We start from the raw sequence: 16,847 nt of genomic DNA on the forward strand, positions 1-16,847 counted from the left end.
ACCTCTAGAACCATATCCAAAACCATAACCGAATAAAGTTCACGATTCTTCCCCATATCCATACCATACCGGAATTTTCATATCCAAATCCAATCCATTCGGACGGTAATCCACGATTATCGGGTTTAACGGTTAGAATTGCCATCCCTACCCAATTGTCTGTTGCCCCTATAACCATATCCAAAACCATAACCGAATAAAGTTCACGATTCTTCCCCATATCCATACCATACCGGAATTTTCATATCCAAATTCAATCCATTCGGACGGTAATCCACGGTTATCAAGTTTAACGGTTAGAAGTGTCATCCCTACCCAATTGTCTGCTGCACACATAATAGCTACTTCAACAGCTTTATGAGGCGTGGCACAATCATGTCCTTCCAATTCCAACGGTCATGATTTTATTTATAATAAGTTGTTACCAAACATGTTTTGTATTTTCATTTTATTTACAATAAAAACAAAAAAATTAAAGCAGAAGTGATTATCAAACAAGCTCGTAATGGTTTCCATTGAAAAATTACTAGACGAAATACATGATTAGATCAAGCTTGAGTATTGACCTTGTCAAGTTTCATTCGGCATGCTGTGAACCTTGCCCTTCAAGCTATCGCTTAAGACATTAACACGTAAGTAAGTCCCAACCATAGAACGTCTTCTATGTGTGCCTCAGTGACTGACCGGGAAGACAAAGTGTGATCTAAAAACAAGTAACTTGTAAAACAATCAACGATATTCAGGTTTCCCTAACCTTTTAAGACGACTAAATCTCCGTCTCCGGTGTAAAAATAAGCCACCAGCGCCGGAAAAATCAAGTGTTACTTGTGTAATCAGACCCCATCAAACTGCACACAGAAGACAAATTATTAAAATTCCAAATAAGCTCCGCTACATATACGCGTGTGGTGCGCGCTGTCAAAATATAACGAACAAGAAGCTCACCTCCTATCAACAATTACCACTGAACGAAGCTCACAATTAGCAAAGCTGCATATAAACAGAATTCCACTCTTAAGCTTAACATTCATAGCAAAGCTGCATATAAAGAACAAATATCCGAGACCAGTAGAACGTTTTTTATACACATACGATTATAAACATTATCCCGTGCTGCGGAGGTACATCTATCCCGTCTCTGTATGCTTCACCCCCAAAACAGCCGCTGCTGTCTGCATGGTCCTACAAGGCAACTATTGGTCAAAACAGTCCTTATTTCATTTTTCAACTTCCACCTAGTGAAACATGCATAAGACTTTACCAATCACTCAATAAAAGTGCAAAACTGAAATAATAAAGGAATGGAGGCTTGCAGCATGCCTCCTCTTAAATTAAACTAGTCCATAATTTCACCTATTCGACAGTATTCTCGGCAAGCTAATCAATGGATACCTGCTTCCGCTTTCATTATTTAAAGACCCTCCATTAACTGCACTATCAGGATGCATTTTTCTTCTCCTCCTATTATGGCCAGCCAAACCCGTACAGCAACTTCTCTTCCCTTCATCAAGCTCTCGAAGAGCATGTAACCTGTCCATGAGTGTTAACCCCCTGTTACATTTAATTCAACAAAAGAAAACTTCTGCAGAACTCAACAATACTAAAAAAAGATTGATGAACAGCCCTGGGCAACAAACGCATAACAAGAAACTTACACAACCAAACTCTATATTTCATCTTCAATAAACAAAATCGTGGAAATTTTTCGACCAAACAAGAGATAACAATAGAATGGTACCAACCTGCTACACTGTTGACAGAACAGCCGCATAACATTTCCAACCAGTGCTTTAGTTGCCTTAGAATGCACATCACAGACCTTATGTCGCCGGTGGTAATCCTTGGCATTGCTAAGATCAGTAAAGAAAACCAAAGCAAATAAAATAGCATTTGGGATGGAAGAAGATTGTTGCATATCTCGTGTTTACTTTACAAAGCTCGTATTTATTCCAACCAAAATGGCGAAATTAATAAGTATAAAACAAGCATATGGCAGTATGGCAGAATCAGTGAGTGTATTATCACAATCTCAATGTAGTTTAATACGGTTACAGCAGTGGGTACGACTTCAGAAGATTTAAGATACATATCAATTGAAAGCTTGAAAAAGATCTACATAACCCAATGAGCATATCTTCTCAGTTGCTAATGCACACGACTCTCGTCTGGCTTTCTCTGGAAAAAAAGAGACCCTAATAGAACAGCAATGCCTGTTAGTGCAACGGTGAATATAAGCCGCTTCCGTGAAAACTCGTTTGCCTGTCTTCTTGGAGGACCTTGTCTTCTTTCAGCTGGCCTAGCATCCCTTCAGATGAAAATCCAAGGATTAATACCCGACAGATGAAGACAACAGGAACAACACTTAACCAGTCACCGTAATTATAAGATTAGGCCATCTCCTAATGTCAACCAATGAATAGATGCGCTAAAAGGTTAGGCAGTTTCAAATGAAGTAAACAAAATAAAGTCTCTCCCAGCTCGTTCAAAGATGGTGAAATGCTGACGGTGCAGGATTACAAAACCAGGGTTATTCACAAGATTCACCGACCCAAAGAAATCTAATGAATCTGATCCACTCATAATCAGATTGTAACACCATGCTAAATAACATGTAAATCAGCTTGTGCTGAGAGCAAGAGCTAGAAATCACAATATCGTGACTCAATTTGACTTCTCTTTTGTTACTTTACAGCAATAAATAACAAACAGTTGCAAATGAACCCAAATTAAAAAGAAACTGACTTCAAAGACTGATCAGTCAGAAAGATTTGTTTAACTTTACCCTAATTAAGTTTTTTTCAATTAACTTGAATAAAAAAGCAGATGAAGGTTTAGCTACACACTTAGGGCATCAATAATGGAACAATTGAGGACACTTTTCTTTCCCTTTTTCTTTCCAAATAAGTAATTACGTTGTTTTGGTATCTAGGATTTGATTGGGTAACTCACTAGATTCAAGATATGTTGAAGTAAGAAAAGGAGGCCAACATCCAAATTTTATCCATGGATGACGAAGGTTGGAATATATATTAGTCATGAAGGAAACTTAATTCCTTTCTAATCCAACCATTTTGTGGGGATCGGAAGGTAAAGTTTCCTTCATGACTACTCCATCCTTCCACTTGGACAAAATTAAGAAATTGACCTTCAATTCTTACTTTAACATTGATCAAATCTAGTGGATTATCCAGTTTAATCCAATCTTAGGAACAGAAAGTGACCAAAAAGGATAAAAATTTGTAATATTACTATTGAGTAACTACTACTGATACTAGCATTGCTACCCAAACAGAGGACCAGCATAGTTCTTTAATCACCCTAACATAACAAGTACAACGTTACAACACTAAAAAAATTCCGAGATGTATAATTAAAGTCACTAAATTCAAACCAATTATGAAACTATCAAAAGAGGTACAGAAAAGAAAAAAAAGCACGCAAACATAAAACAGCACTCAATGTTACATCATTCACGATCAATTAAGACTTCTGCAGTAGTTTGTGAAGAACACTTCGCCGTAAATTAGGTCAATATACACACAGTACAGTTTCTAATAAAAACAATATCATCCACAGAATTAGGGAGGGGGAAGGAAATAAGAGATGTCCAAGAATCTATAACTAAACTTATGAAACACAGGTAGTTGACTATCAATTATAGGCTAAAAGATGGCAAGTGAATTTGTTCTTACGCCTTCCTCAAAGATATTTCATTAAATTACTCAATTACACACAGCTATAAAATTATACCATACCATTTAATATATGAAAAATGCTAAATGATAGTAACCAACCTGGAAGGACCCGCAGTATTATCTGAGACACCATTACACCTAATTTCATGGTTATAGCGTTCTCGCAGTCTGATGTATCTGTTACAAAGATGACAAAGTTCCGTTCGATTCCCGCATACTTCCTACAATTACAAAGAAGCACTGAGATAACAGTAACACTCATTTGGTGCTGATGTATATTATTCAATGTCATCAAATTTAAAATTTTGTTCAGCGTTTACCTGATGCTCAGCAAGATCAATTGCAGGCAATGGGAACTCACAGAACTCGCACGTGACAATTCTTTGAGGGCAGTTTTCACCTTTGTGGATGGCTAATATTTCACGTTCCATTGTCTCACTACAAAGTGAACAGGGTACCTGCAATAATACACGACAATTTGGATGCAGATTACAGTTAAATGGTATGGTATATCTACCCAATTTAAGATAATCCTAAACAAATAAGATGTGTTGTTAAAAAATAGGGTGAACTGCCAATTTAGTCCCTGATTACCACTTGAGTGAAAATTAGGTCCCTAAACTATTTTTTTCAGAAAAATCAGTCCTTGAATTATAAATATCTGCCAATTACATCCCTAATATTAGATTTGAACCTACTATATTCAATTTTCCATCAATTTAAGTCACGTTACTTGCAAGTGATACACATTGGAGGGTGGACTGGTGATTTTCCATAAATAAATAGTGTATGGAGTTAACTTTGGAGGGTAAAGTAGACGTTAGATTCGCAACCTATATGAAAAAAGGTGCATGTTCAGGCTACAATATAGATGAAAAGCCTTTAACATTTCATATAGACAAAAACCGGGCACGCGCAAAAAGGTGCATGTTCAGGCCACACCGCTACAGTATAGATGAAAAGCCTTCACTCTATATTAAAGGACATGCAAGAGGCATAATTACTGATTTGTAAGCTTCCAGAATAATATGAAGCGCTTTTGTTTGATTGCTAAGTAAACTGACAAGGAGCTTGATACAGAATGCTGAAGTTACCTTTATGATCATAAACATGTTTTAATCATAATGTAGCAGAAATAGTGTATTAAAAACCTACTTGAGACACTTACTGCCCTACAAGGCATTCGATAAATAATGACTAAGTAGTAAATATTTTCCAACATTGTACTACCAATTTTCAACAATTACAATCTAACAAATAACAGTCAACTCAACAAAGCCCCAAACTGATTAAATGAAATCTCTTTTGCTAACTATCCCAGTTTGAAGAGACATTCTTTGATAGATACTAACCATGTTCATGTGTACAGACTACACGCATGAAAGTTCTACAAGTGCCTATCAACTTATTGTAATCAAATAACTAAGTCACTCTTAGTGTCACTGTCAAGACAAGAATAATGGTTGGTCGTAAATGGATTCTCATATGCCTCCAATTATCATCTAGAGAAGGCATCTCTGTATCCTCAAATACTTCTAGAAGCTTTAGATTAAAACTAAAGACCAGGTTACATATGTTATTATAATGGCCTAGGACTTGAAAAATTTAGGTCTCTGAACATTACCATGGTGGAGTGACTTCTGAAGGGTTTAATTTAAATGAAAAAAATTTAAGGAAAACTTTTTATAAAAGTATTCAGCAAAGAAGTAGCTAATACAATTGATAAGATAACAGAAAAGAAAATGAGATCCTTTAAACCAGAGGATGGCAACACTCAACACACATATTAAAATATTGTAATCTAACTTTTCTCATTGAATACAGGTAAAAGTTGGAAAAATTTAGGCGAAACAAAAGCAGTGCAACTGTAGGTTTTCACTTAAAAACTAAACTAACAGGAGAAACTGCCTTTTGTTTAATGTTTCATGAACTGCACTAGGAAGAAAAAGAAAATATGGAAACACACATACCGGAGCATGGGTGTTCGAGTAATGTTCCTTGGCATATTTTTTTGGAACCATATCACCACAGACTTTACATTTTTCTAGATTGCGGAAGCAATGAGCAGAGTGCAAATCAATATTTGACGAGGGGATAGCTCTGTCACTGGAAACATAAAAACAAATATCCATTAGGAGAGTACAGTTAGTGCAAGGAAGCACCTGAATGTTTACAAACATTAAGCAAACAAATTTGAGGCATTGAACATCTAAAGAGTGTGTTTGATCTTATAAAACTGAAACAAAGAATAAACCATTAAACAAATTTGAAGTTGATTGACTCAATATGCCTAAATGATCAGCTCAAGCTAGGAAAATTCACACATTTATGTCAAATTTTAAAAATATTAGCATTAACTGGGTATCTCACAAAATTCAAACCAACAACCAAAAATTTAAAAACACAAGAACCCACTTAATAATTATGATAATCCATGTTTTATCTAATCGGGGTATCCCATATTTCTCAAATCATTACAATTAAAACACAGAAATCATGCATAAACATTATATATAATACCAGAATTACGAAATTCATAGACAGAAACTGTAAAAAAAAAAAAATAGACCAGTGATTGCATATTGTGGTTGCTTCTTCGGATGCAACAGCCATATCGATTCAGAAATCTTGAAAAAAAAAAGATATCAGCAGGAAACAAATTAGGCAACAAATCAAATGAAATTATTGGGGAAAAAAGAAGAACAATTTGTGAGATGAAATCTTACCTAGAGCAAAAACGAGCTTTTGGGTTTCGGTAGACTTGACAATTATTGTTAATTTTTTGATCGTACGAAAGGAAGGAACTCAGAATTGATTAATAAAATTAGGCAGCCCGTTTTCCTTTTATCCCTTTTAAAAAAAAATCATGAAGACTTTTGCACCAATAAGAAAGAGTAGCGGTCTACATAGACAATGGATTATTTGAGGGAAGGCTCAGCTGGCTGGACGTTGTCGGTGTCGAACCGGGGCTTGGGCCTTCTGGCATATAAGTTTAACTCGCTCTCTCGCTCTCTCTCTCTCTCTCTCTCTCTCTAATCTACTGGGCTGCTGAGATTAAAATAAGGACGTTGAGAAGAAGTCGGTGTCGAACTTGTGGTCTGAAGGTATTCAAACATAAAAATCTTGCATAGAGCAATTCAAACTCTGTCAGCCAGCCCAATGCAGTTACGAAAAGTAATTGTCTTTGTGCAATTATACTCGTTTTATCATTATCATGACGATTACTATCTACAAATATATACACAAGATTTTTCTTGTTTTCTCGGATTTTCAAAATATATATTGTTTTAACATATGATTGCATAAATTTTTTATGAAATTTTGTTATTCCAAGTTTAAGTATATATGTAGTTGTCCGGCCAAGTTCAATTTGAACTCTCCTTCTTTTGAATAAGAGCATTTCCACCATGGATGGATGGCAAACACTAGGGCTTGAAACATAATCTTCAACCAAAAAATCACCTCGAACGGGCCAAAGTGAAGAGGGCAAGTGGTGGGCCATGTGAAATCCCCCAAAGCCCAAGCAAGTTAAGCCCGACTTTGCTCCAGTGAACAAGAATGACACTAGCATGACTTCAGTTGCATTAGATTTTGTGTGTCTGGCACATGTATTACACACGCAGGGGGGAGAATGGGCCACCAAAACTTGCAACGGCGGGCTCTGCTACAGTAGCTCCAACAGAAGAACCCAACCGCTCTATGATGTGGCGCAAAGAGAGTGTCAGATTTCCAATGGCCTGATGATCTGGACCGTTCTAGTGCGTTTGATTTTTTATGACATGTTCTAGTGTGTCATTCGTTGGATGCAGTAAGAAAGTATAGATGTTGAAATGTCTTAGAGACGTTTGAGAATCCTTGATTGGATCTAAGGAATGTCTTTGATTTGGAAAGCTTAAGGGTAGGAACTAGTTATTATCGTTAATTTCTTTGCCTTATCTCCTTGACATGGGCAGAGGAGCTTGGAGGAATATCATAATCACTAAAAGAGAATGAGAAAAGAACATGCAGAGACTGAGAAGTAAAAGGATTTCCTGTTTGCTTATACTCAAACTTCATTGTTGTAATCTGACTAAACACCAATACTTTATGAGCAGCAAGCCGCAACAAATGTAAGTCCAGGACTACAAACTACTTTGCTGGTTATCACATAAACGCCAATACTTAGTACAGTGGTACTACTGTATCTGAATTTGAGCATGCATGTGCAACACAAAAACCAAAAAGAGTGTATGTTTAATCATGTATAACTCTAGTCACGGCACTCTTATAAAAAAAGAAAGGAAAAATTCCTTAACATATGTATGGGTAAGAAAAATTTAGAACCTTCAATGGTTCAGAAAAGGACGCCCATGGTGCTTCAGAGCATCGTTACACAGAGAGAATTGTTAGGTGTGCATCCCAAAAGTTTGGCTCAATGATATTACAGTTTGTTTCAAGAATTCTCATGCAACGCAGAATTTTAGAGCACTAACAACAATTTCAATTTTTGTTTTTGTTATGCAGCTATATATTCTTAATCATGTTACTGATTACCTCTTTGAACTTGGAATTTTTGAACTGTTATATCACTCAAAATTGTTGTTGACAAAATCAATCATAGACAAGTTGATCTCTTACTACAAATGTGTGGTTAGTAAAGTATAGCGAGTGCTGTTGAGAATGAACCTGGAAAACCCTTTTTTAAAACTAATGAGATGTTATTGGTAGGGTTGCGGACCTTGTGATTCTTTAGTTGAGTGCCAGTTGAATGCCCTGGGACTACACCAGTAACGGCGTGCAACTGCAATGGCTCCCTCGATTAGCTATCTGTAGACATGTAAATTCGGTTGCATACAAATGATGCATCGCAAAGCTCCATGTGGCATATGACTCATCACAAATAGACAAGTCATCAATGATATGTGGCACAAGTGAAGCAAAGGAAGTATAAAATTTCCCCAAAATTCGGCAATAAGGGAGAATCCCCTTAAATTCGGCTAGGGAATCCAAATTGATCCTAAAATTGGAAAGAAAGCTAAAACATCTTTATTAAACAAGTAAGAATTGAAGATTGCTCACAAAATAGGCACCAAGATCCTTAAATTTGGCCAAGGGAGTAAAATGGCTGAAATTAAGACACAAAACATGCCTAAAATCATCCCGAAGCAAGCCTTGAGAAGCCTATAAATACAAGGTCCTCCCACAAGCATAAGGGTCGAAAAAATCTCTACACAGAATAACCTTTGCCAAACCTTTGAAGACTAGTACACTACCAAAACTCTCTTCTAAGAACATTCAACCAAAGGCGAAGCTTTCTCTCGACCAAAGCCAAAACACTTCCTTGAAGAATCAACAAGCGCTCATGCCGATTCCTTCAAGATTTTGTTGCAAGCTTATAAACTTGTAGCAACGTTCGTTTCGAGATCAAGTCGTCAAGACCCTTGAAGCAACGAAATCCCGCATCAAACACTACCCTTTGCCGCACCCTTGAGGTGAAAATCATCCATGCATTGTTTTCAAACTTAAAACTTAAAGCAATCGTTCAATTGTTTGTTCGAGATCAAGTCATCACAACCATTGGATCAACAATCACGCATTTACATCGAATTTGAAGACTGAATTAGAGAAAAATTGTAAACAGAGATTGTCACCTACAAATTCAAATCAATACAAATCTACTTTATACATATGTTCTCATTTCATTCGATACAGAATTTTCGTGTTTACACTATCTTGTGCCTTTTCACTTGCAGGATTTTCATTATATTTTGACACCTGCTATTGCCTCCTGGGTTTGGATATTTTGAATACAAGATGAGGTCATGGCCACTGCGATATAAACCCTCGAGCATGTAATTACGTAGCAATTAGTCGTATATATGAGCTAACTACTCAATGGTGAGAGCAATCCAGTTACATGGTGAGATCAACACTGAAAGGAACGTGTATATATATTGAATTTAAGGGCAGTTTGCTCTTAGTTGGTTAAGTTTGTTTCAACTGTAATAATCACTCATATTTTTTATTTGCTTCTTATAATTACCTTATATATCCTACTTTTTATCTGTAGGTTGGAGATCCTGATTGACAGATAAAAAGTGGTGGTAGATTTAGTTGGATGCTGACCAATCACCATCGTTCACCAAAAGTTAATTAGTTTTAAACTATTTGATAAGTTCATCATGAATAAACAAAACCAAATATAACAAGTCATTTTTCTCTATGCATCCATCTTGAGGCCATTATTCTAACTGTAAGGTTTTGTGCAAGAGAGAGAAAAAGATACATGAAAGGAATAATTGTAATAGAAATAATTTACAATGCAACACCTCTTTTGGTCTAATTTTGATTTAGTAGATTTAACTTTTAACATTTCAAAAATCATTTTAGCATTTTTGTGGATCAACTTTTTTAAATATCAGACATATTCTTCAGGATAAGAATCATGTAATAATTAAATATCTTGATCAAGAATCCGTTAGTTGACCCTAAAAACTATCAAGCCTATGTGGCGCGCAGGCCGAGTAACTAGTGAGCTAACTACGTCCTTCGGTTGTATGTGGCGTGCCAACTCGTCAGCTGAGCTCGGCCGAGGAGTAAAATTTGTTGATGTTGCGTTGGGTGCGCGACTGACTTCTCGATCTTGCGACTGCGGCCGAGGATGGAACACTTTTGGCCTTCGGGTTCTAGAGCCTGAAGACAAGGTACTAGTTCTGCGAAGTTCAAAAATCGTCGGTGCCGGATTCGGTCACAATGATTATATTCGTAAGAGTATAAGCACGCCGAATCGACACCAGGGTATAGGGACACAAGTACTCAAAACAAATATACGTCTTGATCGTGAAAGTGGTTCGGCCGTCAGAATGCCGAACTCTAAAACCTACTTGCGAATAACCAATCATAAACAACTCGGCATTCGATGTGCCGAGCCCAGTAACTCGTAACACCTCACTTCGCTGAAGAGGCTAATGAGATGACCCCTGCTGACAAGGATTAAAAAATCCTTCTCGACCGAGACTTGGATAGATAACCAGTTGGCCCTGTCGCAGTGCTGTTTATCCAAATTGAAGGTACTTCACTGTCGGCTGGTTCTACGACAACAATGTTGTTTATCCAAACTGAAGATGTTCGTCGGTTGCCTTCACATTGCTGTTTGTCCAAACTGAAGATGTGTTGGCAAAAAAGGAAAACAAAAATCTCAAGGTTGTTGAGAGGTTTCACGTAGAGCGAGGATTTGTGCAAGGCAGTTTGTGTGTTGAATTGGAGGGGGTTGTTTCGATGTCTTCTCTCCCTATTTATAGCAGCCAACCTGTATTGAATCCCAATCATTTCCAGATTAGAACTCATTTCCCTGATCCAACTTTACCTTGGCTAATCCTACTACTAGGACTTTGAACATGTTATCAGGCCGTATTCAATTCCAGCACCCTGATCCTGTCGAAACTCCTTCTGATAATAGGACTCATCCACATCCCTAATTCCCTAATGGGATATGGCCAACTTCGACCGCGCAACCCATAAGCTAAATAACCCCTAACGGCACCTATACACGGCCTCTGGGTCGATAAGAATTCTAAACTCGGCCCAAAACAATATTTTTTGGGCCCAAACACCGTTGCATACTAGTGATTCTCACTTATTAAAGCTTAGTGCGATGCTCTGGGCATGTTGAATAAATAATTCATTATGTCGACAAGGTATTCAATAAGAAAAAATTATCACAGATAATTATATAGATAGGATTTAGTTATTATCGTATTTATAATGAGTCGATAAGAGATAATAACAGCTCGTCTATCATTATGTAAAAGGTCGTACCCAGTGCACAAGGCTCCCACTTTATGCAAGGTCTGGGAGAGGTGAATGTCGGCTAGCCTTACCCCCATTTATGAAGAGGCTTTGTCTATCATTATGTCATTAAATAAAATACAAATAGTATGTGTGCACATGCATATATTACTTTTACATAGGGCAAATTATCTCACGCGCTTGGTCATTTTAAGCAGTACAAAAAGCCATGATTCCAACCACTTGTGGATAAGTCCTATGTATAATGTGTTCAATGTAGTTGGCAAAATGAAAGTCTTGACTGTGTTGAATTGTTATTTGGTCTAATTGTAAGCTTTAGTCGATGCATCCATCTTGAAGAAACAAAACCAATCACCATCGTTCACCAAAAGTTAATTAGTTTTAAAATATTTGATAAGTTCATCATGAAGAAACAAAACCAAATATAACAAGTTATTTTTCTCGATGCATCCATCTTGAGGCCATTATTCTAACTGTAAGCTTTTGTGCAAGAGAGAGAAAAAGATACATGAAAGGAATAATTGTAATTGAAATAATTTACAATGCAACACATCTTTTGGTCTAATTTTAATTTTGTAGATTTAACTTTTAACATTTCAAGAATCATTTTAGCATTTTTGTGGAGCAACTTTTTCAAATCTCAGACATATTCTTAAGGATAAGAATCATGTAATAATTAAATATCGTGATCAAGAATGTGTTGCATGCTAGTGATTCTCACGTATTAAAGCTCAGTGCGATGCTCTGAGCATATTAAATAGATAATTCATTATGTTGACAAAGTATTCAATAAGAAAAATTTATCAAAGATAATTATATAGACAAATTAGTTATTATCGTATTTATAATGAGTCGGTTAGAGATAATAACAGCTCGTCTATCATTATTCGTTAAATAAAATACAAATAGTATGTGTGCACATGCATATATATATATATATATATATATATATATGTGTGTGTCTTTTACATAGGGCAAATTATCTCACGCGCTTGGTCATTTTAAGTAGTACAAAAAGCCGTGATTCCAACCACTTGTGGATAAGTCCTATGTATAATGTGTTCAATGTAGTTGGCAAAATGAAAGTGTTGACTGTGTTGAATGGTTATTTGGTGGGCATGAAAGTGCAAGTGGGTCAATGTATACAGTTGATGGTACGAACTTTGGAACTTGTTTCCTAGGGCGAGGGAAATTTCAGATTTGGAAGAGGGGAATCAGGTCACTCAGGTGCTTTGGCAACGTCAACAAAGTGAACTAAAGTGAAATCATGGCAACTTTCCCGTTTTGGTAACCTTGTCCTTTGGAAAAAACAAAAATAAAAATTGTAGTCTTTCATACCACTTTCGACTTCCCACGTTGTCTGTTCTGACTTCTGGCCCGCACAACACAGCCCTAAACCCTAATATATAAGCGTGATGAGAGATCAGTGTCATCCCTGGCTGGCCTCCTTTAGTTCAGAGGTTAGACTTAGATTCAGAGTTTTAATTCTTCTAGAAATTATTTATCGCATTCGTTTTGATTGGAATTGTTGATGGTATCGATATTAATATGAGAAAATTGTACAACATCTGGTTTGAACCGGTGCATTCACAAACTTTTGAGAGTCCCATAATCAGTGGCGAAGTCAGGAATTATCGTGCAAAGGGGCGAAAACGCTATCTCCACCGAATCAGTTGTAACTGGTAAGACTAAATCCAATGTAAGAAGCTTATGCACTAATTTATACCATTAATTACTTATACCATTAACATACATAAAATGAGAGATGTCGTTAAAATATATGTGATAAGTAAAAAGCGGTTCATAAACATAGTTTCCATTTTAATTTGCATGCTCATGAATTACGAACTGTTTATTTTAAAAAGCACTAGCCATATCACTACAATTTTATTATAAGTTTATTTTTAGCTAGCTACGTCATTTGAAACTCGATTTTAATCTCATTTTACTTCCTGTAATTCAAAAGTCGTCACTTTACTCTCTGAAACTTAATTTTGATCCCATTTTGGCCCATAAAACTTGAAAGTCGTTTCTCTGAAGCTCAAAATTCACTATACATTGCCTTCGATCTGTTAATTTCTTATGTGGGTTTGATTTGGGTGGCTAGGCTAATCAATTTTGTTTCATCTCTTCAATTTCTTTTCAACTTAGTATTCTCTAATTCTTGAATGTTAATGCATAATGGAGATTTATAATCAAATTTATTGCACATAGAGTTTTAACAAAAAGCCCATGGTATTGTTCACTTTAACGAAAAACCATATTTTTACACTAAAAAGTCAAACCTGGTACTATTCACTTTACCCTTTATTCTGTCCTTATCGTTAAAACTCAAAGTTTTCAAGCCATTTTCATTAGTTTTCCTATAGTTTTATTGGGTGTTAGCATCCCACATATGTTTCAGGAGGCAACTTGTTGAAGTTCCTTTCGAGTGCAAATATAAGGATAATATAGTGCCACAAGTAAGGGTGTCGAATCATAGGGTCTGATAAACAACTTAGTAAAACCTTTGACTCTTACATATTAGCATTAGTTAATGACTCCTATGATTTAAAATTGGGGGGTTTAAGTAATTTTGGAAAAGAAATAAAAACAGAAAGAAAAGAGAAAAATTAGAACTATCTAAAAATAAACCTAAGACATGAAATAGGTTAGAAACATTTTTAGGACATAAATCTGACTTAAAATGAGCTAAGGCCATCCCCTAAACATTCATGAATCAATGAGATGATCTTTTAACTTATCCATTTCAAATGCACAGCTAAGATGTTCACATATCTAGCATGGCATATAACTAGATTGTATGAATCCTCATTTTCTTTGCATGTGAGATGCATGGCATATACATCAAACTTATATTTGTAAGTGCAACCTAGCATGACATATACTCAGATTTAGCACCTAGAAACTCATTAAGAACGAAGAGGATTATGAACATCACATGAACCCTAGAACATGGCATTTGTCCTAAATTTTCATGGACTCAGTTTACATGATTAGTTCTGAACCTAACCACATGTTGCTAATGAATGACCGAAGATATGGCAGTCATCCTTATCATTCTCAACATAAAGCAAACAAAAATAAGGTAGCTAAGCTTGGAAATATGTGCTTGAAACAATTGAAGACAGAAAACTGATTCTAGCTTGCAAATGAAATTGATAAACTAAAACTGCATCATAACATTAATTCAATCATGTCTAGGGCTTCGAAGTAGCCCTAAGCATCCATAAACTAAATTAACAACATAAAAAAAAATACATAAAAAGTTAGGAAGGCTAGACCCTAAAAACTGCTCAAGGCTGGAGACTCCTGCTCTCTCCAGATTTTGTGTATTTTTCTCCTATTAAAAGGCTTAGGAATTTTCTAACATCTGACACATTTACATCCTTAAATTGACTCTCACTTATAGCTCATTACAATCAACTTTTAGTATAGGAGCAACTGAAAACTAGATGTTATCAAAATTTGTAACTGAACAACTCCTTTTTATTCTGTCATAATTTCTTGTTGAAACCTCCGAATCACAAGTTGTAAAGACCATGAAAAAGAAGACTTCCAGGGCTTTCCAACCATATATGACCCATTTTCTAATTCGTTTTGAGCACTTTAGGGCAAAGCTTGCAAGTTGGCTGTTCTGCAAGGGCCTTTTCTGGCGGATCATTGGCCACTTGTGGGCTATGGTCTAGTCTTGGGCGAGTTGGGCTTCAAACTATCCATTCTAAGCTCTTAAGATATTGAAAAATAAGATGATTTCTTCAAACCCTTACTTTCATCTTGAAATACAATATAAACAACAAAATACCTTGTGATGCATAGAAATTTTAAGTCAAAAACCTAATTAAGTAAAAGAGGGCATAAAAGTATAACTTTATGTACTCAACACAACTCATAAGTTTCAACGAGAAGAGAAAGTCCACAATTCAAACTGGAACAAAGTTTAAGTTTCAAAAAGTAAAGTGATGACTTTTGAGTTTCAAATGGCAAAGTAAGATCAAAATAAAGTTTCAGGGGGTGTAGCTAAAAATAAGCCTAAAAAAGCAATACTAGCCATAAGAATGCGATCCATGTTCTGAGATAACTTTCTTAACTTAGATTTTCCTTTTTTAGTAGAGTGATTTAAAGTTTTGATGGATTAAATAGTTAGTTGTAAAGGCATGTGTTAACTTAGAGTTTAGTTGTTCTTAATCTTCACAGTTGACATAGTTACTACTAACAATAATAGAAAGAAATTCACTTCTATTGTTTGCCAGACTAATTATTCATAATTACTTTTTTAGTTCACAACTGTTTGTAGCACCAAATACGTCCAACCAATTTTAGACCTTAAAGTGTGTGGGTAATTCAACTTCAAAGATAGTAGCTTTAATACTTGCTTCTATTATCAAACCATTACTTACTAGATGAATATATTAGTCTTCCACAAATAATCTAAGTTGGGTAGGACAATATTACCTCGTCACATCTAAGTTCCAATCCCATCTTCGTGGGTTAAACTAGATTAAAAATATCGCTCAAATCATTAGAAAGATTGTACACCATATGAGCAAAATAAGAAAAAGAGCGAGAAAGAACGTGGAAGAACGTGGAAGTGGAAAGGAATAGATTGACAAAAAATTGTTTATTACGAAAACACATTATACAAATGTGTGCATAATTTTAAACGACTTTGAACATATATTGTATAGTTGTATACAAATAAGTTTACTGTATAGTGTATACATATAATATAATAATACTTATAGGTTAAGTAGAAGCGGTTGCCTAAACATCAGCATTGTCTTGTAGAAACTTGGATCACTTTTTTCATTCAATTCTGGCCTCAATTAGGCAAGTATTGAGAATTAAAAAAGAAAAATGTTAGGGACACCATCTATATTTTGTAAACACATGAAGTGGCGGTTGATAGTCGGATTCCTTATTTAAATCATTAAATAAGGAATACAATCATCAACTACCGTATCATGTGAGCAATAAAATATGATTTAAGTAAAGAGTAATACTAGCTAGGTAGACTAAATTTACAAACTAAATTATATGTCAACAATAAGAAATAAGTTCGTTAATCAATACTTAAGTAATAATCAAATCATTCACTTTTATATTATTTAGTTTACAAAATTTAATCTCCCTCATATTACTCTTATGGCGTGTTTACCAAACGGGAATGAGGTAAGTGGAATCGGAATTGCATTCCTTCAAATGCATTCATGTGTTTACTTGTATATAGGGAATGAAAACAAAGGTGGGGTCCACCCGAAATGGGGAATTCAATTCCGGATTTGCCCGGAATCCGATTACCAAGATATAGGTGGTAATTGAATTCCGGAAGAAAAGGTCCATCAGTAATCAAACTTTTCTTCC

At 35.6% G+C, this 16,847-nt stretch overlaps 2 protein-coding genes across 2 annotated transcripts; both read right to left on the reverse strand.

Moving 5' to 3' along the window:
• Positions 1–378: 378 nt before the first annotated feature.
• Positions 379–1,915, reverse strand: LOC103410932 (squamosa promoter-binding-like protein 1). The gene is made up of 5 exons (XM_070825994.1): positions 1,743–1,915; positions 1,393–1,530; positions 1,093–1,182; positions 946–990; positions 379–848 (listed from the first exon to the last, which is right to left on the reverse strand). The coding sequence occupies exons 1-3, from the start codon at positions 1,913–1,915 to the stop codon at positions 1,128–1,130; spliced, it is 366 nt and encodes a 121-aa protein (XP_070682095.1). The 3' UTR covers positions 379–848; positions 946–990; positions 1,093–1,127.
• Positions 1,916–1,998: 83 nt separating this feature from the next.
• Positions 1,999–6,776, reverse strand: LOC103441743 (uncharacterized). Its single transcript, XM_008380440.4, has 6 exons — positions 6,422–6,776; positions 6,265–6,322; positions 5,666–5,801; positions 4,016–4,153; positions 3,795–3,916; positions 1,999–2,305 (listed from the first exon to the last, which is right to left on the reverse strand). The coding sequence occupies exons 2-6, from the start codon at positions 6,306–6,308 to the stop codon at positions 2,146–2,148; spliced, it is 600 nt and encodes a 199-aa protein (XP_008378662.2). The 5' UTR covers positions 6,309–6,322; positions 6,422–6,776; the 3' UTR covers positions 1,999–2,145.
• Positions 6,777–16,847: the final 10,071 nt, after the last annotated feature.

Source organism: Malus domestica, chromosome 08 (assembly GCF_042453785.1).
Source record: "Malus domestica chromosome 08, GDT2T_hap1".
NCBI lineage: Eukaryota > Viridiplantae > Streptophyta > Magnoliopsida > Rosales > Rosaceae > Malus > Malus domestica.

Bases quoted from the DNA above. Each gene is read 5' to 3' on its own strand.
- LOC103441743 (XM_008380440.4), bottom strand. From the start codon at position 6,308: ATGGCTGTTGCATCCGAAGAAGCAACCACAATATGCAATCACTG. The intron at 4,154-5,665 runs GTATGTGTGTTT...GTATTATTGCAG, and splicing joins ACTCGAACACCCATGCTCCG to GTACCCTGTTCACTTTGTAG. The intron at 3,917-4,015 runs GTAAACGCTGAA...TTGTAATTGTAG, and splicing joins TTGATCTTGCTGAGCATCAG to GAAGTATGCGGGAATCGAAC.
- LOC103410932 (XM_070825994.1), bottom strand. From the start codon at position 1,915: ATGCAACAATCTTCTTCCATCCCAAATGCTATTTTATTTGCTTTGGTT. The intron at 1,531-1,742 runs GTTGGTACCATT...ACTCATGGACAG, and splicing joins TTCTGTCAACAGTGTAGCAG to GTTACATGCTCTTCGAGAGC. The intron at 1,183-1,392 runs GTATCCATTGAT...GTTGCCTTGTAG, and splicing joins AATAATGAAAGCGGAAGCAG to GACCATGCAGACAGCAGCGG.